The sequence below is a fragment of the Ovis aries genome, chromosome 11 (assembly GCF_016772045.2).
Source record: "Ovis aries strain OAR_USU_Benz2616 breed Rambouillet chromosome 11, ARS-UI_Ramb_v3.0, whole genome shotgun sequence".
Classification (NCBI taxonomy): domain Eukaryota; kingdom Metazoa; phylum Chordata; class Mammalia; order Artiodactyla; family Bovidae; genus Ovis; species Ovis aries.
In genome coordinates this window covers 21,732,485-21,757,313 of record NC_056064.1, presented here as the reverse complement: position 1 = coordinate 21,757,313, position 24,829 = coordinate 21,732,485, and the positions used below count along the sequence as shown (strand labels likewise).

At 53.8% G+C, this 24,829-nt stretch overlaps 1 protein-coding gene across 5 annotated transcripts in view; it reads right to left on the bottom strand.

The window, feature by feature from the left end:
• ABR (ABR activator of RhoGEF and GTPase) overlaps positions 1–24,829 on the bottom strand; it is a 187,969-nt gene that overhangs the window by 33,284 nt on the left and 129,856 nt on the right. For 4 of the 5 annotated variants that reach the window (XM_042255475.2, XM_042255477.2, XM_027975168.2 and 1 more), the window contains 10 exons: positions 19,769–19,821; positions 19,059–19,199; positions 16,842–16,963; positions 15,029–15,194; positions 10,928–11,050; positions 10,474–10,549; positions 9,903–10,007; positions 9,095–9,169; positions 6,563–6,660; positions 5,348–5,479 (listed from right to left, as the gene is read on the bottom strand). In XM_042255475.2, the coding sequence (XP_042111409.1) occupies positions 5,348–5,479; positions 6,563–6,660; positions 9,095–9,169; positions 9,903–10,007; positions 10,474–10,549; positions 10,928–11,050; positions 15,029–15,194; positions 16,842–16,963; positions 19,059–19,199; positions 19,769–19,821 (1,091 nt within the window). The remainder of the gene's footprint in view (positions 1–5,347; positions 5,480–6,562; positions 6,661–9,094; positions 9,170–9,902; positions 10,008–10,473; positions 10,550–10,927; positions 11,051–15,028; positions 15,195–16,841; positions 16,964–19,058; positions 19,200–19,768; positions 19,822–24,829) is intronic. The other variant, XM_042255476.2, reaches the window with a different exon arrangement.

Below are 24,829 nucleotides of genomic sequence, written 5' to 3'. Positions count from 1 at the left end.
AATCAGGGATGGGGGAGTAGGGGGCAGTGGAGGGGAGGTGGGGAGTTATCCCTCCAGGCATCTGGACAGCTGGGGCTTCCTTCTGGGCCTGGAGCCCTGCCCCTGGCTCACGCTGAGGTCTTGAGTTCTCCTATGTCCGGGGAGGGCGGCCCCCAGCCGGCTCACAGGAGCGTAGCTGCCTCCCACCAGGGAGAGTAGAACTGAAGGTTGGGGGCCCATCCCCAGGCTTCTGGCTGAACTGGGAATGGGGGAGTAGAGCATGAAGGGGCTCCTCAGTCTCAGACCCCTCTCTGGTCTGAAGTCAGTGGCAGGAACTGAGCTGTGAGATCCTTTGGGAGAACTCTCCCCTCTGGCCCGGCCGGTCAACAAGGGCTGGATCCTGGGAATAAGCTCACGGGCCAGCGAGCAGGTCCCAGTTGAGACAGCACATCTGGAGCCCGGAGCGGCAGGGCTGGAAATAGACAGGGATAAACACGCAGGAGTCTCCTGGGGCCAGGCAGCCAAGGCAGAGGAAGGGGGGCCTCCTGGCTGAGGGGTTCCTGGGCTGGGTGGGGGCGTGGCAGCAAGGAGGCAGTCTAGGGAAGGAAGGCAGGGCTCAGAGACGCTCCAGGCAGCGGGGATCTTCTACCAAAGTTGCAGCGACAAAGGGCAGACCCCTGAGAGTCACGGGCTGACGTCCCAGTCTGCCGCCCCAGTCTGCCGCTGCCCCATCCAGGGGTGTTTTTTCATTTCCCTCATTTGGCCACCAGCCGATCAAGCAAGACCAAACTGGGACCAGGATCCCAAACCTGGGGCCCCTGCTCAACCACCAACGAGCTGTGTGACTGTAGCTATGTCACTCACCCTCTCTGGTCTCAGCTTCCTGCTCCCCGCAAATCAGAATTGAAAAAACACCCTCCAGGATTCCTGCTGACATAAACGCTATGAATTCCTCCTCTTTTATTCATTCCTTCAACCGCCCTCTTACTGGCACTGCTCACCATAACTTCAGCGCAGGGCAGGCGGGCTCCTTAATTTCCTGGGACACTCCCTGTGCATTCCTGCCTCCCTGCTCTGGGCCACGTGGGCCCTTCCCCCGGAATCCCCACTCCTTTCTGCTGATCCAGAGCCTGCCCACCTTGCTAGAATAACAGAGCCTTAAAATGGCAATTAATGGGCTGGCCATTATGTAAAATGATTTTTTATAAAGTACTTTTGACAATGTAACCCCCAAACAAGGCAATTATAAAGACTATCTTCAGCCCTAGAAAAAAGGAGATTTATGATAATGTTACGTGGAAATAGAAAAAACAAGACAAAATATGTACTTATCATTAAAACTACATAAAAATCTACATTCCCAAGGAAGGGAAAAAGGCACAAAATAAAATGGCTGGTTCAGAGGAGTGGGAGTCAGGACGGTTTGTGATCATGTTTCAAGCCTCATTATTATTATGGCAATTTTCCTTTTAATATAAACACAGCTTTGGGAATTAAAAAAACCCAGCTCTCAAACCTCTCTCACTCCACCTCCTCCTGGAAGCCTCCCTAACTCCTACCCACCAGGATCACTCCTCATTTGAATTCCTGGGGCATAAGTTTGTGTCTTATTATGCAGGGAACAGTGGGGGAACAGAGAGCCCTGGGGAGGGCCAGGCAGGGGCCCTGGAGAGTTCTGACTCTCCTACTTAGCTGCCTGGCCTTCGGCAGGTTTCTTAACCCTTTTGTGCCTCAGCTTTCTCAACTTTAAAATTGTGAAGGGGACTTCCCTGGTGGTCCAGTGGATAAGACTCCGAGCTCCCAATGCCAAGGACACAGGTTCAACCCCTGGTCGGGGAACTTAGATCCCACAGGCTGCTAGCAGACAAGCCGGCAGACTGCAACAAAGACCCGGTGCAGCCACAAAGGAAAACCAAGAAAATTATAAACTCATTACTTTCCTACCCCGTCGGAGACTATGAAGGTCCCCTGGGGTAACCGCTGTATTAGCCCAGTGTGCGGGTCAGAGAAAGCTCTCTGATGGGAGGGCTCTCTGATGGGAGGGCTCTTATTCCCAAGTCCCACCCCATCATCAACATCATCACCCTCCCCATCATCGTCACTGGCGTCTTGCTTTGTGGCCGAGCGGCGTGGCATATAGTGATACGCTTGTCTTTCCAATGGGGCAGTAGATTCCTTGAGGCTGGGCCCCCACACCTCAGAGCAGCCAGTCAGTACCAGGCACGCAGCAGAAGCAGAGGAAGTCCCCCTCCCCTGCTCTTTTCCATGAACACTCATTCTGCTTCCTTCCAGGTACACCAGGCAGCAATAAATGTCCCTTGCTGGGAGGTAAGAGGACTCCAGACAAAGGAAGCCCTTTGTTCACCATGTGCCACAGAGCGGGCTTCCCAGGTGGTGCAGTGGTAAAGAACCCACTTGCCAATGCAGGAGACACAAGAGACATGAGCTCAATCCTTGGGTCGAGATGATCCCCTGGAGAAGGAAATGGCAACCCACTCCAGTATTCTTGCCTGGAAAATCCCATGGACAGGGGAGCCGGGAAGGCTACAGTCCAGAGAGGGTCGCAAAGAGTCGGACACGACTGAATGACTGGGCACACACAGAGGCCAGAGCAGGATGTGGGGAGGGGAAGTCACCCCGGCTCCTTCACCAGGCCACGAGCCACGCAGTGCCCTTCACCTAGGCTGGGGAACTCCCTGATGAAGGCCCGGCCCACGGGGACACAGTGTAGAGAGCGGGGCCTTTCCTGCACTGCCAGTGGAGACGCCAGGGCCGCACTGTCTGTCCTTGTCTGTAAATGGGGCGGATGCGACTGTCCTTTTCCTGGAAGAGCTGTTACAAGGACCACATGAGAACATTTGGAAACAAGCCTCCAAGAGTGCAAATGCTGGACACACACACTGGTGATTAGCGCTGCCGTTTGTCCTTCACTACAGGCCGCCCCTTCCTCGCCCCCAGCCTGCCGCTCTGGGGTCCCTGCCCCCACCGCCAACCAGAGAGGGAGGCTCACTTGGGAGGAAATGCCTGGGGTCTCCGGCTGTTCCCTGGATGGGCTGAGCAAGGAGGGCCTTAGGAAGAATTGGGGGCCACAGGGGGTGGGCCTTCTCCCCCTGCCCTTCCTTCAGGCCACCTGAATGGCCCCAAGGCCTCGGCCCCTACTGTGAGGCCACCTCACTAGGATGGCACTAACATCCTCGGCGCCTGCTGAAGGGGCATGGAACCAAGTGCCAGAGGCTGGTGCCAACTCCCTTCCTTGGACACCAGCGGGAAAGGGAGGTGGGAGCGAGCTGTGGGAACAGACCATTCCGTGGCTCCGCAGGGCCTGGCCACGTGGAAATGGCTCAATGTAGCCTCTCCAACCCAGCCCAGGCATCCTCAGAAGGGTGAGTGGACTCCACACGCACGGTGCACCCCTGGTGGGGACAGATCACCCCCTCTCCGCACTCCATCCATAGGAAGAAGGCGGGCAAGACGGCTCCATGGCTGAAGACCAAGGGCTGGGCCTCAGGGGGCTGAGGGCTGGGCGACTTCAAAGCCCTCCAGAGGACGCTGGCTCTGAACTGGCCGCTCACAGGCCCAGGTCAGCTGGCAGCAGGAAGGTTTGTGTTTCTTTTAATATCAACTCCCAGGCATTTAACATTCCTCGAAGCTTAAACACAGAAACATTTTCCTTACCAGACTGCGCTCTCAGCTTTGCCAAACATAACCTGGCTTCTTCCCCTTCCCCCACAACCTCCATCTGCTCCTGTCTCCAAGATGTAATGATTTATGGTGTGTTTCCCCTGGGGCCCATGCAGCTGACAGCAGTGAGAGGGAGGGAAGCAACAGGACTGCGAGTCCAGGTGGGGACGATGCCATCGAGCCCTGGAATCCGGGTTTGCAGAGCCCTGGAGGCCGGCGTCCATGGTGCCCCCTGAGCTGGCTGCTCAGAACACCGTTTTAACCCTTCCATTCCATAGTTACTAATGGCCTGGAGGGCGTGGGCACCCGTCATGCTTTTTGGCTAGGCATCTCCTGGGGCCAGATGGGCAGCCCAGGGACGTGGACATGGGGCTCCCAGTCCTTATTCTGCAGGAAGTTGCTTCCTGGGACTAAATCTAGAGCTTGCTCCCATCAGCTCCTGTTCCCTAAATAATGAAGGACCGGCTCCTGGTTGCCTGGCAGCACCATCTCCCTGGCGACGGTGCTGAAGAGTGAGGTGCAGGTTCCCAGCATTAAAAAGGGATATGCTCAGGAACATGGGGTGTCATGAGGCAGATGGCCGGGCCCCCACCGAATACTGCCATCTTCCTTGTTCAAACACAGGCACCTGAGACAAGGTAGGGGGACAACACGAGTCCCCAAGGGGACTCTGCCACTGAGGATACCCAGCCAAGAGTCAGATACCAACCTCTGCAGCCTCAACAGTGACAAACGATTCCTGGGAAGAAGCATCATTCAGCTTCAGCTCCCGCACCCAGATGACACCTGGCACAGCTGCTAAGAAGCCCAGAGCACCCAATGCCCACAGCTCAATTCCAGGGCGTGTCAGTTACGGATTCCCTTGATTGCACGGTCAAAGAATCCACACCCAAACCAGGCCACTTGTGTGATAAGCACAAGGCCACATAAGCTGTCAGATGGAATGTGGATAGCTCCACACCAAACGTCACGCCTCCAAGCCTACATCCCTTTGACAGGTTAAGTGAACAGCAACAATCTTTAACAGAATTTCCAAAAACACAGGCTGCAAACAAAGCCCTTTTCCCTATGTACATTTAAGCTGGGGCGGCACATTTATCTCTCATCTGGACTCAGGACCTGCCCCTGCCTGGACTGCAGGACCCACCCTAAGCCAACAAACTCCTGGCACAGGCGAGTCAAGCCCAGCACACCTTGCAGTGGGGTCAGAGGCCAGCCCCTAGCAGCCCAGCTACATCCCCAACCCTCCCAGGAAAGCGGCACATGCTTCGGCTCTCACTCCTTCCATGGCAGACAGCGCTAATCTAATACGGCATTCACAATACAACCTCAGAATCCTTAACACAGTATTTCTGGAAAAAAGCCGTCAGAAGGCTACAGACGGGATGTGTAAACAATGGCACTGTCATCCTTCCAGGCTACCCTGCAGGAGTGTGGATGACCCAAGTGCACCAGATGTGGAAGCCCAAGGAACCAGGCACACACGGGCCTCTGGGGCTAGAATACGACACCATCTCCAGCAGCGGGAGAATGACGACCTCGGGGAACTTTGCTCAAGATAGCTGTGATCCCAAGTCACAAAAGCCAATCACCTTGACCGAGAAGGTAGAAGAGAAGGACACCTTCCCAACTGGCACTGCCTCCCAGGCACCCTTGCCTTGGTGCCCTGGCTGCGCCTGCCTCTCACCTGAATCTGCCCTTTGCCCATGATCTTATCCACGATCTCGTTGTTGTCCTTGTTGACCTTGGTCTTGTCATAGCACTTCTCGTAGCACAGGATCCTTAGGGACTGAGAGCCCTCCAGCTCAATCTCGAACTCCTGGGGAAAGACGAGACAGGATGCTGAACGCCTGCAGCTGACCTGGGCTCCCAGCAGGGGTGGGACCCACCTTTGCAAGGGTGAGAGGGGGTGAGGCGGGCCCATGAGGACCACATCATGAGGTCTGGAGCAGCTTCCTCATTCTCTGGAGCTCCGGAGGCCTGGGAATCAATGAGGAAGGGGAGTACAGAACCTGAACTGTACGCACCGTATCTCGTCTGATCTTGGAAGCTAAGCAGGGTCGGGCCTGATTAGTACTTGGATGGGAGACCCCAAACTATAACCCTGTTCAGTTCAGTTCATTTCAGTCGCTCAGTTGTGTCCGACTCTTTGCGACCCCATGAATTGCAGCATGCCAGGCCTCCCTGTCCATCACCAATTCCCGGAGTTCACTCAGACTCACGTCCATCAAGTCCGTGATGCCATCCAGCCATCTCATCCTCTGTTGTCCCCTTCTCCTCCTGCCCTCAATCCCTCCTAGCATCAGAGTCTTTTCCAATCAGTCAACTCTTCGCATGAGGTGGCCAAAGTACTGGAGTTTCAGCTTTAGCATCATTCCTTCCAAAGAAACCCCAGGGCTGATCTCCTTCAGAATGGACTGGTTGGATCTCCTTGCAGTCCAAGGGACTCTCAAGAATCTTCTCCAACACCACAGTTCAAAAGCATCAATTCTTCGGCGCTCAGCTTTCTTCACAGTCCAACTCTCACATCCATACATGACCACAGGAAAAACCATAGCCTTGACTAGACGGACCTTAGTCGGCAAAGTAATGTCTCTGCTTTTGAATATACTATCTAGGTTGGTCATAACTTTTCTTCCAAGGAGTAAGCGTCTTTTAATTTCATGGCTGCAGTCACCATCTGCTGTGATTTTGGAGCCCCCAAAAATGAAGTCTGACCCTGTGTCTAGACACAAACCCACGATCAGAAGCCAGATGAGCAGGGAGGGGAGGGCAGAGGGGTCAGAGGGATGGATCTGGCCCAGCAGCAGGCTTGGCCATCCCCAGACGATAGGGCAAGAGCACTGGGAGCAGGGTGGGCATGGTGGGGGATGAGCCCGGGGTCCCTGTGGGGACCACTCACCTCGTCCCACTTGGGCTCTGTTGTGTCCCGGAACACCCTGGTTTTGGCTTTGCTGACAAAGTAGCCAAAGGAATCCACCTCCAGGGTACAGTACAGGTCTGTGGGGACAGGCAGAGACACCGAATGAGGCCCGCAGCTCAGGAACCCAGGAGGGAAGGGGGATCACGCATCAGTCTTCCCAGGGCCCCCATGGGCGCTCTGCAAATCCACACACGCCCGCCCAGCCTCAGGCCCCGCAGCCTGTCCCTCCCTGGGCGCTGCCTAGGTTGTTTCCCAGGGTAATGGTGTGTGCTGGGGGGTGACTTTGGGGAACCACAGCCAGTCCTCTAGTGTGAATCAGGGGCAGGGGGCGGAGGTCAGAGGATGGATGTACATGCCCCTCCCAGGCCCCAGGAGCTACCCAGCTGGGCTGTTCTCCATCAGGACTCTCCTGCAGAGCTAAGACTGGGGAGAGCTGTCCCTCACTGTGTGTGATGCAGATTGGATGTAACCAGGTATCTGAGCACAGCAGGTATCTGAGCAGGGCGCAGGTGAACAGGGGAATGAAGCAGAAGGCCTAATGGGCTCCCATCAGAGCAGAGAGCGTGTCTGGGCAGCTGAGAGATGGATGCGTATGAAGCGTCCCTTCACTGGCTTCTCTGTGAGGGAATCCCCCATCAGGGACTAGTTCTGGGATAAAAGGGAGGGCTTTGGAGTCGGCCTGTCTGGGTCAAATCCTAGCTCTGCGCAAATCCTCTCTGTGCCTGACTACTCTCCCCTGGAGATCAGGCAAGACGATGGTGCCTGCAGGCCAGGCTGGACTGTGCGGACCTGATCAGTTTACTAGGACAAGCAGCCATGACTGAAGATTCACAAAGCCTGAGTCAGAAGGAATGTCCGAGCAGGTCAGGGGGCTGGCGGAGGGAGGAGGTGAAGCCTGGCTGGAAGTGAGGGGTGACTCTGGAGCCGTAACTCACCCCATGTCTGAGCGCCCCAACCCACTCTGAGAGGTCGGACCCCTGCTCTGGGGGAGTGGGCCGCCCACCCTAATGGGTCTGCTCCTGAGGCCCATCCCAGCCGGCAGGAGGCAGAGAGACAGGAAGGGGGAGACATCTGGTCACCATGGAGACAAGAGGGCCCCTGTCCAGCTCAGTGGGCTGCAGACTTGGCATGTGGAGCAGCCCCACGGAGCTGACTGATGAGGAATATTCCCAGGCAATGCCCCCATCAGCAGATTCTGTGGGTCTGGGGGCATCCAGGAAGCTGGTGCTGTTCCACCAGCAGAGCCCGAGTGATGCGTGAGGGGGTCCTGGCCACACTGAGAGAAATGCTGCTCTAGAGGGGAAAGCGTGGGCCTTGGTGTCAGAAGGCATGGATTCAACTCCATCACCTGTGTGCCCTGCTGAGCCGCCCTGGGAAAGTCCCTGGAGCTTTCTGGCCTCAGCTTCTTTGTGTGACAAGTGGGAATGGCATCAGCGACCTAGAAAGGGTGCCAGGAGGCTCCGAGCAGATAATGCACCCGAAAAAGTTCTGAATGTGCCAACCCCTGTCAGCTCACTGGCCACATCTGCATTTTCTCTAGCACCTAGTAAGGGACCCGGCAGCACAATAGGTGTCTGGAAATAAACTACTTCGTTCAGCATTTTGAGCTCCTGTTCACTCAGCGATGAAGGAGACGTGGCTCCTGTCCTCTCAGAACTCACAGTGCATGAAGCACATTTTAAGTGGCAAAAAAAAGTATGACAGGTGCTGCCCCAGGGTGATGGGAACACAGAGAAGGCAGGCAGAGGGGCTGCGGGAATCCAGGTGTCACAGAGAATGTTAATTGAATGACCGTTTGCAAGTCAATGGCATACCCTCTGCGTGGTGCGCTGCAGGAAGAGAGGCAGAGGGGAAGAGAAGGGAGTGAGAGGAGTCAGGTTTCTGATCCTATATAATATTAAGTCCTTTTATTTCTCTGTGACTCAGTTTTCTCATCTGGCAAATGGGAAGAAACTATTAGCCATCTAACTCACAAATTCCTACAGGGAGAAAAGTTAGATAAAAATGTAACTGTATCTTGTAAAATACTAAGAACTGTACGGACACAGCAGATGGTGATAAAGAAGGAAAAAGAATGTGTGGTAGCAGGGCGCTGGCCCTACACATAAATGTCATGTTTAAGCCGACTCTTGGGTAAGTATTAACAAGCACGATTGCCTTTTTTCTAGAAAAAAGAGAAGGCTCAGAGAGGTTAAGAGATTTGCCCAAGGTCACACAGCTTATGATCTGCAGATGTGAGATTGGAGCCCCATATTTCTAATACCTGGGGAGAGAAGGGCTTAGGGCAGAGCAGACTTTGAAGACAGAGAGCAGGGATGAATCCCTGCCAAGAGGAGCTAGCTCTTGGCCTTTGGGGGAATGCCCCGCACCTCAAAGCAGCTGGCAGGGCCCCAGCCTGGGCAGACCAAGGCAGAGCAGGTGGGAGGCCCCACGCAGTGGGTCCACAGGGACTTTCTGTGAAAGGAAGAACAACGAAGCTTCTTCCTGGGGCAGGCGGTCATGGGTACTTACTGGCTGACTGCTTAAACCCCTTGGCAGAATGGACGATGACATGGAGGAAGCCATAGAGCCCTGGAGACTCGTCGTCTGCAAGAGAGAAAAGCCCCCCAGGGAAGAGGGTGATGAGAGGCCTGCTTCCTCCCCGGCCTCACCCCTGGCTGGTTGGTTACACAAAGGATGGGAGCAAGTCTGCGCCTTTATCCGACAGCACCACCTGGTGGCCAGAGGAAGAAGCGTCCACAGTCCATTACTCCCCGGAGCGCGAGCTGACGCACTCCCCCCACTCTGCCTCGGCGGCCAGTCCACACCTTCCTCCTGGGCTAGGACTAAGTCCCGATCCCTGGGGGCACTTTCCCTCCTCTTATGAATCCTGCCTATCCCACTGCTGCCCTCCTCAGTCTTGCCTTCCAAAGTGGAAATTAACCAAGATAAGTCACTCTGTGCCAAAGAGTGGGTCCAGCCTTATTTCTCACACACTACTCTAACCCACCTAACCTTGCGCTCCACCACCACCCTGCCCCAGGCTTAAGCCTTCTGCTTCCAAGAACATATTAACATCACAGTCCCAGTGCACCAGGACACCAGATTCTTCTCTTCAGCCAGAGGTCGCCAGGGAGGAGTTGGGCGCCATCCAGGGACTCAGCAGAGAAAAACATCTGTTCAAACTCCCTGTGTATCTGGCAACTGAGTCTTCCCAGCCCAGCGGAGCAGAGGTCAGCTACTGGTAGCCAAGTGACTGGCTAGGTGTTTGTAGAAGGCCCTGGCAATACCCCGGGGGCTTGGACCCGCTGATTGAGCAACCTCGGATTCCAGATCTTACCGTCTTTATTGCTGGTGACAGGAATGTTGTGTACAGTCCTAAGTTTGAAACAGGATCCTGTGAGCACCTGGAGTTCCACCGAGCTCAGGACAAAGGCCTGAAGATCTGTAGGAGGAGCCAAGAGAGAGCGGAATGTCGTCACAGGTCCACTAGGACCCACTGCTCTTCTTTGAGGGCTACTGCAGGAAAAAAAGATTAGCTCTAAGGGCAGAGTTGGTCATTGGAAGAGGGAGTAGACACTCAGCTTGGGAGAGTCAGGGGTGCTGCCAGAGGGGTAAGAAGCACAGGGTCTAATTGGAGAGGTTCATGAATTATGTACATGACAGAAAGACTTTGGGCTCTGGGTCCAGTCCTGCTGACAATTCACTATACATTCTTAAGCAAATCACCTAAATTCTTTGGGTCTCAATTGATCAGTAACATCCGTTAAGAACCACCTGCCCTGGCATTTTCCAGAGTAACTAGGAGGGCTAAAGAGGAGCCAGTGGACATCGAAGTGCTTGGAAATGCAGAAGGCCCTCTCTTGCCATGGACACCAGCAGGGCAGTGTAGAGCAGAGGTGGGGTGTTACCTTTCTTCTGTAGCTTCTGGATTGCTTCTCTCCACTCTGACCTCTCATAGTCTGAGGACAGTAGGAACAGGTAGCTCTGAAGAGAGGAGATGAGAATTCACTGGAATGATCACAGTCAGGCCTAGGACATTTTTGGATTCTGGGGCCCCCAATAAAGCTCCTTTGTACCCAGGCACCCTTACGCTTGGAGAAGGCGGCAGGTGGGAGGAAGGCCTTCCCCCTAGGAAGCCTGGTGATGGGAGTGGCAGTGCCAGTGATGGCCAGCAGAGGGCACTGGCTCTCCATGCGTGGGGAGAGGCAGTCCAGGGCAGGAGCCATGCAGCCTTGTTGGGAATGGGGGTTGGGGGGCACCTGAAACCCTGATTTCCACAGGTCTGGTTCAGGGCCAGGAGCCATAGCGAGTGGGCAGCCCTGGAGGAAGGGGGCTGTCTGTCCTAGCCCCGTCCTTCCTGACCTTTCCATTCCGATTGTGGATCCGAAACGGGATTGTGGGGGAATTGAGCAGCAGTAAGAACTCATTCTCAAACATCTTCTTCTTCAGGCGTTCGATGGCCCGGCTCTGTCCTTTGTTGGCTTTCTGCAGGGGACAGAGGGCACAGGCGGTTCTCCTTGCACTCGGACTCCACTTGTCACCCTGTAGTTCTACATACAGCATTCCTCTGTATAGTCTTTTTTTTTTTTAATATATTTTATGACAATTTGATGTCTTGGGAAGGCCAGTCAGCCACAGAAAAAATGCTCCTCGCAGGACACGCTAATTCCTAGGCCAGTAAATGACTTCCCTGCGAGTGCATCTTTCATGTGCAAACCAGTCAGTCTGGAGTCCACAGACCCTTACCCTTTCCTTTAACACAAGCCAGGATTTCTTCTGCCCTAAGTAACCCAGGGCAACTAGACACCACCACTCTAGCCCAGAGCCTGCTGACTTATTCAGATTTGCCAGTCCTAGGCTGTTTCTTGTGGAAAACACAATCTAGGCTCTGGGCCATGCATGTGCCATGCTCCTTCTGCCCTTTTTTTTTTTTCCCCACGCAGCATGGCATGTGGGATCTTAGTCCCCAGACCAGGGATGGAACCTGTACCCCTGCACTGGAAGCACGGAGTTTTAACCACTGGACCGCCAGGGAAGTCCCTCCTTCTGTCTTTTGACCAAACCCCATGCTTTCCCACATAGCCCTGCATGGTGTGGCATGCCACCTACTCCTGGAACTCTAAGTAATAAAACAAATCTAAGGAATAAAAATCTTCCAGTGGCATCAACATCTCTAGGCTATCACTCAGTCAACTCCATAAATTAAATTCTGGGTACCACCGAGACACCCTGCTTAAAAGCAGCAGACACCTTTCAGCAATAAAGCCCCCACTACCACTGGCCCCATGGGGCCTCCCCAGGGCTGGGTTCTAGCTTCCACGCCCGCCACATGACCCCTGCATCTTCCACCGCAGTCTCACGCTATTATTCTCTGTTCTCTAATAAGCTGCTCCCCGTCTCAGCTGGCTCCAATTTTTCCAGTTTGTATCGTATCAAGGATCCCTTCCCTTTTATGAACCACTATTATGCTTCAATGCCAATGCCATCCTCAAGCTCTACAGCTAGAATTCATCTCTGCTTTTTTTTTTTTTTAAACCCACTAGACTGGCAGAATTGTGACAATTGCTCACAGCCGGTGCTGTGACACTGTGGGGGAACAGAGATAACACACTGCTGGAGGGAACATGATCGGATGCAAACTGTGCAGACGTAAACTTGGCGATGAAACACGCAAGCCCTTTGCCCCAGACATCCCACTTGTAGGGGATCTACCGGAAAGAAACAGAAGTGCCGAGGAAAGAACGAGAAGCCATCTAAAGACCCAAATATGTTGTGCTATTGAGTGACAACAGGATGCAGTTGTGAAAAAGGATCTGACAGATGAAACTGCAAAACGGCACATGTAGTCTAATCTCATTAAAAAAATACCGACACACACGTGTGATCACAGGAGCGTCTAGAAGAATATATTTCAAACTAGGAATGATGAGGGGACGGTAAGAAGTTCTATTCTACACACTCCGGTATTGTATTTCTTGTTATAATAAGTCAGTGTGACACTAGGGATTAGGGAAAAAATTAGGCTTGAAAATATTGTTAAAAGAATACATTGCTGCTGCTTGTGTGACTCAGAGAACACCGTGCGTCCCCAGTGACTCTCACCACGCTGTGTCACATGTGGTCACACAGAAGAATGTGCGCCTTCTCCACTGGATAAGGAGGTCTGTGAGCATCTGGCGCAGCCCTGCAGCCAGCAGAAGTCAGTAAGCATGGATTCAATGAAGCAGGCCACGTCTGCACACCTGGGGCGGGACGCAGGGCCCAGAGCCTGCAGCTCCCAGGACTGGGTAAGGGACACGCATGCAGGATGCCCCTGATGTGCAGATGCTGGCAGACCCAACTGAGAAAATAAGCTCCCCTGAGGCAGGGTAGGCTGGCTGTTTAGGAGGACACCTGTGCTGGTCAGGGGGCTCCCTCTGGGCAGGTGTACCCTAGTCCTAGGACACTGTGTTAAAGTGAAAGCTGCTTAGTCGTGTCCGATTCTTTGCAACCCCATGGACTTATACAGTCCATGGAATTCTCCAGGTCAGGATACTGGAGCGGGTATCCTTTCCCTTCTTCAGGGGATCTTCCCAACCCAGGGATCGAACCCAGGTCTCCCGCATTGCAGGAGGATTCTTTACCAGCTAAGCCACAAGGGTAGGACATTTCCATGACCAAACATCCCTGGGTTATTAACTGTGGTTTTCCTCTCCTCTGTTCTGAAAAAGATATCTGGGTTGAAAGAATCCTTAGAAGCCATCTGGTCATGTGTCTTTCAACAACTGTTCATAAAGCACCTATTTATTACATGTAAAGTAGTAGGACATAGGGGACTTCTCAAGTGGCACAGTTATAAAGCATGTGCCTGCCAATGCAGGGGATGCAAGAGACGTTGGTTCGATTCCTGGGTCTGGAAGATCCCCTGGAGTAGGAAATGGCAACCCACTCAAGTATTCTTGCCTGGAGAGTCCCATGGACAGAGGAGCCTGGCAGGCTAGCAACTGAGCATTAGCACACAGAACTGAAGAAAACAGTCCCCTCCCTGGAGCTGAACTTCCAGTGGGGAAGAGAGAAAGCAGAGTGTGCAACAACAGCTCAGTGCCAATAAAGCCAAGCAAAGAGGTGAACATCAGGAACCGGGAAGCCAGGCGCCCAACCGAGACCCCAACAGTGGGGAGACAACGGGGAAGGCTCATCTGGGGACTCGAGGCCTAAGCCAAGCCTGGATGGGTGAAGAGGAGCAACCAGGCCAGCTAACCAAACCCCGCCATGCTCGTCTTTCCATTCTTGGGGAAGGCTCCTTCTGGGTGTTTTCCTCTAGCCACTGTTTTCAAATATAATGAATTTAAGGCCATACATTTCCCTCTAAAGAGCGCTTTGGCTGTATCCCCTGGGTTTTAATATGGAGTGCTCTCACTTTCACGCAGGTCTAAATAACTTCCAGTTTCCCTTTTGATTTCCTCTTTACCTGGAAAGTCTTAACTTCCCAGGTATATATTTGACTATATTCTAGTTGTTGATTTCTAATGTAGTTTGTCAACATGACCAGTACACTCTTCTTTTTTAAACTTGAGATTTCCTATTCCAAAGAACTGACACTTCTGAACTGTGGTGCCAGCGAAGACTCTCGAGAGTCCCTTGGACTGCAAGGAGACTAAACCAGTCCATCTGAAAGGAAATCAACCCTGAATATTCATTAGAAGGACTGATGAAGTTCCAATACTTTGGCCATCAGATGGAAGAGCCAACTCATTGGAAAAGACCCTGGTGCTGAGAAAAACTGAGGGCAGGAGAAGGGGGAAACAGAAGATGCGATGGTTGGACAGCATCACTGATTCAATGGACATGAATTTGAGCAAACTCAGGGAGACAGTGAAGGATAGGGAAGCCAGGTGGGCTGCAGTCCACGGGATCACAAAGAGTTGGCAACAACCTAGCAACTGAACAACAACAAAACGCAGCGCAATACATGATAAATTGTCTGTAAATGTTCCATGTGTGTTTGACAGAATCTCAGTTCTCTATCAGGATACAAGCTTCTGTGCATTTTTAGACCAAGTGATCTTCAAGGCCGCCTCTGTTTACTTATCTGCCTACTTGATCCGTCAATTTCTGAGGAGACTCTCAGGCTCTTCCTTTCTCATACATCCTGCTTTTCCTTAAGAAGGACTCTCTCCTCTTGCTTTTGCAGTGTTTGGCATACACTGTTCCCCAGGAAACTTCCCATAACTAACCCCACAAAATTCTGAGCACTGACTCCTTGGCCTGCCCTCTATCTGCCCAGTGCTCATCTGTCCTGGTCAGACATGTTATCTTGAAGATTGTAAAGAAAGGCCTTCCTCCTCTTACATCCTGCCTCCCTTGTCAGACTCCCAAATTTTATCACTTCTCCTTCCTCCATTTCCCTGGCACACCCAATTCCAAGGTCCACAAGGAAAACGGCCAACTTCCCAGCCCCAGCCGATGCCAGGCTCTGCTCACCTCCTTCTGGATTTCACTCTTAAGGGCAGAGATCTTCATTTTCATGTCCTCCAGCTCGTGGTCTGGGAAAGGGTGCACCTGGGGACTGGCTTCAGACTCCTCAGGGGATGGAAACACTAGGTCAGCCAGGGGGATGTACCATTTGCAGTCATATTGCTGGTGCTTCCTGCAAACAGGTCAGAGGGGGATGTGAGCCACAGAGGAACTGGATCTTCAGGCCTGAATTGCTGGAACCAAAAACCACCTGAGAGGGATTGACTGAGAACTCGTCACAGGCAAGAATGATCCCTGCCCTGAGGAGCCTGATCAGGAAACATTTGTGGAATAATGATAGGCTCTAGGGTCAGGCAATGGCAACCCACTCCAGTGTTCTTGCCTGGAGAATCCCAGGGACAAGGGAGCCTGGTGGGCTGCCATCTCTGGGGTCGCACAGAGTCGGATACGAATGATGCGACTTAGCAGCGGCAACAGCAACAGCAGGGTCAGGCAGCGGTAAGGGCTCTGGACCTCGGGCCTGCCATTCTTCTGGCCCAGGATGACTGACATTCTTAAGCAGCCCGCACCTCTAGTGTCTCAGCAAGAGTGGTCTGTCCTGTTCCCCATCCAACTCTTCCTTCCCTTCCAGCTTCTCTATACATAACTTACATTCTTTATCTTCTTAGCTAGAGATACAAAACAGATTAATTTTGAATGCCACCTCTTATCAGTAGAAGTCACATGGGATAATGAGTTGAGGATTATAAAGCTACATCCAAGTCCAGCGAGAAATAGTGCTGTGGTCCACTAGTAATGTCTGCCATGGGCAAAGGACTTAAGGCAGAGGTATGCATGCTTACGACTGTCACCTCTACTTTAGAATCATCTCAAACGTCATCCCCTCTACTGAAGCTCATAATAATAACTTCTCCTCTCACTTTCCCCAGGACTTCGTTTTGTACCTCCCTGCAATATTAAGCCTGTGGCTTGCCTCCCTCAGCACACTGTAGGTGGTAAGAAAATAAAGGTGGAAGACCTGGGGATACATATGGAAGAGCCTTTTCTGCTTGTGACAGAGACACTAGTCACTGGGTACAGAGATGGAGCTCAAAAGAAGCTTTCAAGTCAGATTAAGGCTCAAATCCTGTCTCCTCTACTTTAGTTCTATGACCTTGGGCAACTTATTTCACTTTTCTAAGCCTTATTTCTCATCTGTGAGATGGGGATAATAATACCTACTTTATGAAGTCACTGGGGAGACCAGAAATAATATATTCAAAGCATTTGCTGTGGCACCTGGCATGGCACAAGCACTCAATAAACGGTAGAATCAGATTTAATGAATATTCACTGAATTGCAGTTAGCAAAAATTTAGAGCTGTCTAATAAAAGGAGAATGCTTAAGTAAATTACGGCATATCCACTTGTAACATCATGCAGGAAAGTAAAATGATGATTATGAAGATTAGGCAGCAACAGGGAAAATGCTTATGACGTGAAATGGAAAAAGCAGAGCCCCAAATTGGGTATTCACTCTGATTACAAGTATATGAAAAAAATAAGAACATTTAAAAAAAAACTGGAAGGAAATAGAGCAGCAGGAGACTGATGCTTATGTTCGGGTGGGTGACAGGGTTTATTTCCCTGTAATTTGGTTGTATTATATTTATAATTAAAACCATGATTTATTTTTAGAAAAAGGCTATGAAGTAAAATAAAATTAATTAATACGTTTTTAAAAAGGGGGAAAAAATGCAGAGAGTCCCAGGCTGCTGACGGGCTTCTCCAGGGGGCGGGATCTAGCTCCCCCCGCCCACCAACCCTCCAGCACACTCACCCGGCTGATGTCTTCTTTAGCTTGGCGCACAGGAGGACGTCGGTGAAGAGGAAGACGTGCCGCAGCTTCCGGGAGCCCTCCGACACTTCCACTAGGAAGCCGTCCTTCACCAGCTGCCGCGTCTGAGAGAGATGGCACACCCACCCCCGCCTGCTCAGGGGGAGTCAGCCCAGGGCCCAGCCTGTACCCATCCAGCTGTGGGGGTGGTAGTGGGGCTCCAGGGAGGGACCCTAGTGCCTTGTGGTTAGCAGCACTGGCTCTGGAATTCCCAGGTGGTGTCATGGTAAAGAATCCACCTGCCAGTGCAGGAGACGCAAAAGATGCAGGTTTGATCCCTGGGTCAGGAAGATCCCCTGGAGTGGGAAATGGCAACCAGCTCTAGTATTCTTTCCTGGAAAATTCCATGGACAGAGTAACCTGGCGGGCTACAGTCCATAGGGTTGCAGAGTCGGACATGACTGAGTTCATACCTAACACCTAATCTAACACGGGCTTGAATCCAGACTCTGCCACTTCCTGGCTGAGATCTTGGGGGTAAGTTCCCCAACTTCTCTGAGCCTCAGTCTTAGCATCTGTAAAATGGAGATAATGACATTGGCCCCCATAGCACAGGAGTCATGGTATACGTAGAACAGTCGGTATAGTGCCTTGCATGTAATATATGGCCCGCAAGTGGCAGCTTTCCACTTCTCTGCAGCCCTCAACAGCTCACCCCTGGATGGACCCACCCTGGGTCATAAATACCCCACCCGCCTCCACCCTAGAAATGCCTTCCTAACTCTGCGTAAGATGTTGATCTTGTTTCAGCTGAACTTCACCTGCAGAACCACTCAGGCCTGTTTACATGGCGGCTGGATGGGGAACCCTGGCCTTCCCTCTGTGGGGCTGTTGTAGTGTCCTGGGGATCCTGCAGCTGTCTCTACCCTGGGCTTTGGCTGCTCCGGAGCATTTCGCTCCACGCATAACTTCCAGAGCCTCCTCCCCACCACCCTGAGCCAGCGGGCCTCTGTGGGGCTGTCACGGTCTGTCTCAGACTTCTCTGTGTGACCTATATATGTTGTGTATGTAGGTGAGCACGTAGAGAGCACACTATTAAAACGATCCCAAACTGGTCGTGCTCGAGGGCCTCTGGAGATCTCTCAGACATCCCCAGAGTCAAATCAGCTGGTGACATTCCAGGGTCTGCAAACCGCGGCTGGGAGCTGCACGCAGGGACAGCGCGCTGGTCCCATTAGCCAATCCCCAGAACCTGTCCCTCGTTACTTCCCTCCCCAGGAGACACTGGAACCTCATAAACACTACAAAGGAGCAGAAAGGCAGCCAGCCTTCACTCCTGAACGCCACTTAATTACCTCTTCTGGATAGGAAGTTCCATATGTGGGTCAGGCTGCTGACCCACGGGGCTAACTGTCCCTCTGATTCTTCAAATTGCTTCGTCTCACTGAGGCACCCCCCCACTCCTCCAGCAAAAAGGGCCCCCAGGGAACTGGAGCTGCTAGCCACATCCAGGCGCCCACCTGGGACACTTCAATCACCTGGCAGCTTCAGCCCCCTCTCCCTGACTCTCCAAGCTACCTCAGCCTGAGCCATTATCTTCCAGGGGACCCTGAGGACATCATGCTGCCCAGAGGAGGCGGTTGCATTCAAGAACAAGACATACAGAGCCCTGGTGTGGGGGTCAGCGCCTGAGGCTTGCTGACAGAACACCCCAGCTACAGCTGCGGTCCCCAATCTTTTCGGCACCAGGGACTGATTTCCTGGAAGACAACTTTCCACAAACCGAGGGTGAGGGGGATGGTTTCGGGATGACTCAGGCACGTTACATTTACTGTGCTCTTTATTTCTAGTCCAGTGATGCTGCTGATCTGATAGGAGGTACCAGTCCACAGCCCAGAGGTCAGGGACCCAGAGCTAAAGGATCCAGTTCCGACACTGATAGCCAAGAGACCTTGTGTGGGAGATCTGGAGAGACTCTCCAGGCCCCCGTTTCCTCATCTGCCTCCGTGGGCCATGATGAAGAGTAATGAGATGCTGGACTTTAAGCTGTTGGCCCAGGACCTGAAGGCCTGTCCTTGGCTGGGACTCGGGGGTCAGGGTTGGAGAGCCACCGGGCATCGGGCGGTGGTGCCCACGTGAGCAGGAGAGCAGGAATGGGCGAGCTGGTGCCGGGCACCCTCCTCACCCTGGGGGCCAAGCCCCACTGGGTCCTGAGCTCACCTCCCCCTTGGGGGTTGTGACTGCAGTCCGGCGGGGGTCGATGTCCTCATTGATGCTGGACAGGAAGTTCTGGGAGATGCGGAGGGCATCCTGTAGCAGCGGGTAGTCTGGGTGGTCCACAGGTGTGTGCTTCAGCAGGTCCTGGGAAGGATGGGGTGGTGAGACGGGGGGAGCGGGGTGGGGCTTAGCGAGAAGACAGTGGGGAGAACTCAATCCTCACTGAAAGAATTCCAAGGGGGGCAAATAGGGACCCTTACTCTAACTTGGTCATGCCTGCAAACGCTGAACTAAGAATTAGGGTTAGAGCAGCAGGGCAGTGGTGCCCCTTTATTATTGCTGCAGTCATTATTTTTGTCCCTGGCCGTGCAGACCAGGTGGAGTCTCCTCTCACCAGGCAGCTGGGAGAGACACCCCCCACTTACCCTACAGCTGCTCCAAGGACACTGGAGACCAGGCAAGGAATGAGGAGGCAGGAAGTGCCTGCCTCCCAGGGAGCATTTGGCCAAAAGTCAAGCTTTGTGGCCAAGCTATTTTTAGGCCCTGGGCCCATCAGCATGGCCACCACAGGCCAGGCAGGTGCAGTCAGGGCCCAGGGACCCTCTGCCCAACTCCCCGCACAGGCTGTTGGCAGTGACCAGCGCTTGTGCACCCTGGGCTCGGTCCCCTCCACTACTAAGCCCTCCCTGGCCACTCAGCGGGGAGACACTCACGTGTAGGACCAGGGTGCTCCTGGTGACTCGGTCAATGGGCTTGTAGAGCAGAGCTGTTGGGGAAGCAGCAACAGGGACAGGTCAGATGAAAGACAGGGAGCAGTTTGAGACCTGAGGGGCCAGCCTGTGCCCTGAGCCGCCTCTCTCCCCTGCGTGGACGTCCACTCACAGGAGGCCAAAGTGGATTCCACAGCAACCACACCTCCATTCTCACCCTAAAAGACGGACACACAGCTCTCTGGTGACCTCAGCCCCCTCCCACCCACCTCCTCTTGTCTCCCACTGGACATGATTTCTTGAAGGGCTATTTGTCCCCCAGGCCTGTCCCAACCTGACCAGGCTCCTAGCAGACACAGATGCTCCTCTGGACCCTCTGCTGAAATTACACAGCCTTACCCCTAACAGCTCTGGGACAATAGGGGTCACACCCAGGACCCCAGACTGCAGGAAGGAGACACTGTTTTCCCAGGGAGAGAGGTGTCCCCATATCCCATCATTCTCATATCCCTCTGGTCCAAAGCCTGGCCCCGCCAGCTGGGAATGCCATTCTTTGTTCTGAGCCACGTAGTTGACCTCATCTCCACGAGGAAGACCCCTGTCCATGCCCTCAACACCCTCCTGGCTGAGGACCAGGGAGGCATGCCTGATGGCCATGGAGAGGCTCTGTTCTCAAGTGGCAGCTGATGGGGTAAAGATTTCCGAAAGGAATTCAGGTGGGGCCTCGAGTTAGAGAGTCCCTGAAGAGGCTGGGAAAATGCAAGCTCAGCAGGACCCCCACACACACCACGGGCCACACCCTTCGGCGACCAGGACACCAAATGAGGATTGCCAGGATTCAAGGGAACAGGTGAAGGCGGCAGCTGGCCGACCAACACTTCCAAACAAAACTCCTGTGGCAGCTGCGCCCTGCCCCTCCCAGCCTGGGTGGTTCAGCTCTGGTCCTGCACCTTTGCCCACGGGGTCATGACCTCTGTCCTGCTGTAGGAGCAGTAAGAGGCAGGATGCTGGTCTGGCGAGCAGGACCAGAGTGGGTGTCCCATGGGATCGGGCTGTGACAGGTACCAGGGCTGACACTCATGTCCCAGCCAGCCCCCAAACCGAAGAGTTCCCCAAGGCCCTGGATATTAATACCCTGCGCATTGCTAAATGGTCACTTTGGGAAACAATCTGCTGGCTACGGAGAAGATGCAGTCTCAGCAGTGTGCCCTGAGCCTCATCTGCTGGCTTTGCTTGGCAGCCCATTAGAATCAGTGGGGAACTCTCAAAAGATTCAGATGCCCCTTTTTCCCTCTCCCATCAGCTAAACATCAGGCTCTGCTGGGCAGAACCTAGGCATCAGCATTTTTACAAAGCTCCTTTGTGGATTCTGAGATGTCATAAGGGTTGAAAACCACTGCTTCATGCAAACACACCTCCCATGATTTATTTGCAGCCCTTTCTTAATCTAGCAACTTCTAGAACCCCTCCCCGTCCAAGGGCTATGGGAGCTAGAATGGACAAGATCAGGTTGGCCTATCCTAGGACAATGAGGTTACAGATTAGTCACCAGCCCAGGAGGGGCAAGTTCTGAGGCTGTCTAGGGCAGTGGTCCCCAACCTTTTTGGCACCAGGGACCGGTTTGCTGGAAGACAATTTTTCCATGGATCAGGAAGAGGGGCATGGTTTCAGGGTGATTCAAGTGCACTGCATTTATTGTGTACTCTGATTTATTCTTATTATTATATCAGCTCCACCTCAGATCATCAGGCTTGAGATCCTGGAGGTTGGGGACCCCTGGTCTAGGGTACCCACCTGTGGCTCAGCCCATCTGCAGGGCAGGGGGAAATCACTCTCTGAGAACCCCAGAGAGCCAGAGAAAATGCAAGTTCAGCAGACACCAGCCAGAGTGGGCTCTCGAGTTCCCACCCAGAGAAAGTTGATACTGCAGCGTCAGCCCCCTCCATCCCTCTGCTGGCTCCCAGGAGGAAGAGGTTTCTGACTAAGCTCAGAGGTCTGCACAAATGGCGGGTTGGGTTTCAGAGGGGTTATTAATATGCCTCGAGTCACCTCAAGAGTCCACTTGATTGTGGCCATGGAATGAGTCCTAATGTATCAGCCCCAGGTTGGGGAGGGGCAGCTGGGAGGAAGGTGGGGAGAGGCCAAGAGCAAGGACAGGGCCCGAGGGCCGCGGTCAGATATAGAGGGAACCAGGGCGGCCGTGATAGGCGTGCTCCCCACGCCCCACACCTGCCTCCCCTGAGAATGCAGAGTGCACAGCCCACCTTCTCCCACCCATACACACCTGCTCCCTGCCTCTGCTTCTCCCCTTCTAGACCCGGCTCCTCAGCGTGTGGTTCTCATTTCTGGGGCTACACCGTTCACCAAGTTGCAATGCCCGTCTCTCCCCCTCCTCCTCAAAGCCTTCCCCCATCAGGGCTTTCACAACCAACATTCACAGTGCCTAAAAGACAAGCCATGACCTGTGCAAGGTGGGTCTCTCTCTAGCTTGCTGAGCACTTTACTCCGTGTCCAATGGCACTGTTTTACATGTGCTATTTCCTTTTAGTTAAAAAAGGAAGGGACTGTCCTGGTGGTCCAGTGGCTAAGACTCCACGCTCCCAACACATGTGGCCCCGAGTTCTACCCTTGGTCAGGGAACTAGACCCCACATACTGCAACGAAAGATCCTATGTGCCACAACTAAGACCGGGCATAGCCAAATAAACAAACAAAGGAATAAATACACTTTTTTTTTTTTTTTAAAAGGAAAGCAATGATCACTAGTCCTATTTTACATATGCAGAAAATTCTCCAAAGTACAGAGAAGTTTCATGTAACTTGCTCACAATCACAAAGCTGTAAGAGACAGCTGGGTTTTGAATGTAGGTCTACCAGTGCTCCCTAATTTTGAGCCGTCCCCCTCCATGGGGGAGGGCAGCATCAGCAGAAGCCCAGTGGTCCTTGAGAGGGCTCTGGGAAAGATTCATCAAGGAGTGGATGAGCTGGCCTCTCTTGTTGGCAAGGTGAGCCCCCTCCTTAGGGGCCTGAGTCAGACTTCCTTTGCCTCCCACCCCACCAGCCATGTTTGGCATGGAGCCCTGGAGGGTGGACATTCGGTTCATAACCACTAAGGCAGACAACTGCAGTGGTGGTGGTTTAATTGCTAGGTCCTGTCCAACTCTTGCAACCCCATGGATTGTAGTCTGCCACGCTCCTCTGTCCATGGGATTTCTCAGGCATGAATACTGGAGAGTGGGTTATCATTTCCTTCTCCAGGGAATCGTCCTGACCCAGGAATCAAACCCAGGTCTCCTGCATTGCAGGCGGAGTCTTTACTGACTGAGCTACTACAAGGCAAGCCCAGAGTGAGCCCTAAGTCACTCAGCCTCCCTGGGACCTCAGACCAGCACCCTTTGGAGGGGCTGAGAAGGTTCAAACAGTGTGGTCAGCAAGGGCCCCTTCGCACCTGACCCCTCACACTTTGAAGCTGACTTCATCTCAGGGGTGGAAGAAACCCTGAACTTCAGGTCCCGGGCCTGTTTCACTAAAACTAAGCTTCCTTTTTGGGGAAGAAAGAGGAAGCAAAGGGCCGACTGTTTCCTCTTCAGAGAGGCAGAGTGGAGACTTGACCAACTCCCGGGCCAAATGGAGAAGGGCATTTCCCCTCCGATCTTCAAGCAGGCCAGCTTCAAGTCCAGACTGTCAGGATCTGAGCCGAGGGGTGGGGCCCAGGGCAGCCTCTGCCCGCTGACTAGTGCTCCCCGCGCTGTCCAGCTGGGACAGCCAGAGAGGGGCGACCTCAGGGTCTCTCCATCATGAGCAGTCTTCTATACAGGACATCTAAGAAGGGGAGGGGGCAGCTGATCGTGCAGAGGTCACAGGGAAGAGCCCGGAAAACCTCAGCATCGCTCCTCCGGCAAGCTGCCGCCCCCCTCTGTTCAGCCTTCAACAAGGAGCTCCAGGTTACCACGGAGACATGAAAGCAAAGTGACTGAGAGAAGCCGAGACAAAACGCCTGCCTGGTGGGAGGGAAGACGGTCCTGAAAGCAGCTGCCTGCCCTAGGGGCCCAGAGCAGCAGGCCGGGGGCATCACTTGACCCTTATGCCCCTGCCAAAGCAGCCTGGGTCATCCTGAAGGTACCTCTTGCCCTGGAAGGCGGGGCCTGCCGGCTTCAGGACACCTACCTCTTCGCCTAGGCTGGTGCCAGCCTCCTCTGAGCCGAGAACCTGGGTGGCAGCACCCACCTGTCTCGGGACCCCTGTCCCCGAGGGAGCTGCAGAGGATGCTCCGTCTGGCCCCCGGCCCCCCACCCATTGTACGGTGGGGGTGTGACCTTCACAAAGCAGCAACCTGCCACGCCCCCCTCTCCCACCAGCACTCACTGCCGATCTTCTGCACTAAGTGACAAGACCTCAGCTCGAGGGTCTCCAGTGGTTAGGAACGAACCCACTGGGGGCTACCCAATTCCTTCTTTCCACGTTCTCCCGTCGCCTGTTCACAGAGGACAGGGCCAAGGCAGCATGTGCGCTCCGAGCACACAATACCCTGGCGGCTCACCACCCTCTCCTCTCGCCCGAAACAAAGAGACTCCCAACTTCTCCCTCCAGCCGGAGCTGGCACCCTCCGGGCCCGAGGCGCTGCCATCTGGACCATCTGGCCCTCTCCGATCGGCCCCTGCCGACCCCTCTCCAGCCCCGGGCTGGCCACCCCTGTGGGTGCAGCCTTGCCACTTTTTCTCCTTGACAGCCTCTCCAGGAAGTTGCTCCCAGCCTCTGGAGCTTAGCTGCGAATTCCCCTCAGATCCTCGGAGGAGCCTGGCACCTTCAGCCCGGTCCTCCCATTTCCAAGCCCCTCTGCCTGGAGTGGCCCCCAGACTTCAACTCCAGGTTGGAAGCTGGCTGCCTGGGGGTTAACACAAGTCCAGCCACTTGTTCCCCTTCCCTGCCGCACCCCCCAAACCTCGCCAGCCACGTTTCCGCCCCCTCTATCCACCTCCTCCATCTGGCCCCCAGAGGTGGGAGGACACCCCCACCTCCCGCGAGAGGGGGTCTGGGTTACCATAGGTGCAGTTACAGCAGAAG